This window comes from Bos javanicus, chromosome 3 (genome assembly GCF_032452875.1).
Source record: "Bos javanicus breed banteng chromosome 3, ARS-OSU_banteng_1.0, whole genome shotgun sequence".
Classification (NCBI taxonomy): Eukaryota; Metazoa; Chordata; class Mammalia; order Artiodactyla; family Bovidae; genus Bos; species Bos javanicus.
This window is the reverse complement of record NC_083870.1, coordinates 52972021-52973690: the sequence shown is the minus strand read 5'-3', so window position 1 is coordinate 52973690 and position 1670 is coordinate 52972021. Positions and strand designations below refer to the sequence as shown.

Here is a 1670-nt window from a genome sequence, read left to right as displayed (position 1 = left end):
GAAAAATCGGTACTAAAGTTGTTTGGTATAATCTTTTTAATAGTATTTTTAAATTATTTATTTATTTTTGGCTGTGCTGGGTCTTTATTGCCATGCAACCTTGCCGTGTTACCTTTCTCTAGGTAAGGCTATTAATCAGGGGCTACTCTCTAGTTACGGTGCGTGGCCATCACTTGTTGCTGAGCACCGGCTCTAGGTCACGCTGGCTTCAGCACTTGCAGCTCCTGGGCTCTAGAGCACAGGCTCAATAGTTGAGGTGCATGGGCTTAGTTGCCCTGTGGCATGTGGGATCTTCCCAGATCAGGGACCAAAGCTGTGTCTCCTTCATTGGCAGGCAGATTCTGAGCCACCAGGGAAGCCTGTTTTAAGAGTATTTGATTTGAAAACTCTTTGCAGTTTTTCCTTATAAATGAAAATAATAATGAAGCCACAAAGATAAACAAGGAAAATGCTAGAACAAAGGTAGGTGTGGCCATATCTGACAATACAAAATTCAAACACAAAATTTAAAACATATCAAAAAGTATAATCATCAAGAATATAAATTGTTGTGAACTATTATTTATCTAGAAATATAATAAGACTATTAAAAATGAAAGGGTAATTTGACATATTCTCAACTATAGAGACAGGGTTAACATACCTCACTCAGAAATTGACAGGTGAAATGAAACAAAAATGAATTTAGAAAATAGGATATTTAACAATACATTTTTACAGTGTGATTTAGTACTTCTATATGAGACTTTCAAAGCAACAGATAATACATTCATTTCAAAAACTAATGAAACGCTTTTTTTCCGGACCTGGCTAAGGAGGAGGCGCCATCATGGGAGTTGACATCCGCCACAAGGACTGAAAGGTTCGACGCAAGGAGCCCAAGAGCCAGGACATGTACCTGAGGCTGTTGGTCAAGCTGTACAAGTTCCTGGCCAGACGAACCAACTCCACCTTCAATCAGGTTGTCCTCAAGAGATTGTTTATGAGCCGCACCAACCGGCCACCACTCTCCCTTTCCCAGATGATCCGGAAGATGAAGCATCCTGGCCGGGAGGGCAAAACAGCTGTGGTCGTGGGGACTATAACCGACGATGTTCGTGTCCAGGAGGTGCCCAAACTGAAGGTGTGTGCTTTGCCAGTGAGCAGCTGCGCCCAGAGTCACATCCTCAAGGCCGGGGGCAAGATCCTCACCTTTGACCAACTGGCCCTGGACTCCCCCACGGGCTGTGGCACTGTCCTCCTCTCTGGTCCTCTCAAGGGCCGAGAGGTGTACAGGCATTTCTGCAAGGCCCCAGGAACCCCGCATAGCCACACCAAACCCTACCTCCTCTCCAAGGGCCGGAAGTTTGAGCGCCCCAGAGGCCAACGAGCCAGCCGTGGCTACAAAAACTAACCCGAGAGTCTACCTTGTTATTAAAAAGATTTGGATGCTAAAAAAAAAAAAAACTAATGAAACATTTATAAAAGTTGACTATATATTTTAAGTTCTCAAAGAAACTTTTGTGGAATTTAAAATATAAAAGCCAAAATTTCTAACACATGAAATAAGAGGAGAGGGAAAAAAAAGATGATCTGATTTGCAATTTAAAACACTCCTTTAAATAACTATTGAGATTAAAAAGATAGAGAACATATCTAAATTTACAAAAGAGAAAGAATGAATCTCAGAG

General features: G+C 41.9%; 1 protein-coding gene across 1 annotated transcript; it reads left to right on the top strand.

Moving 5' to 3' along the window:
- The first annotated feature begins 802 nt into the window (after positions 1–802).
- On the top strand, positions 803–1446 carry LOC133245324 (large ribosomal subunit protein eL18-like). The gene has a single exon (XM_061413239.1). The coding sequence runs from the start codon at positions 893–895 to the stop codon at positions 1391–1393; it is 501 nt and encodes a 166-aa protein (XP_061269223.1). The 5' UTR covers positions 803–892; the 3' UTR covers positions 1394–1446.
- The last annotated feature ends 224 nt before the right edge of the window (positions 1447–1670 follow it).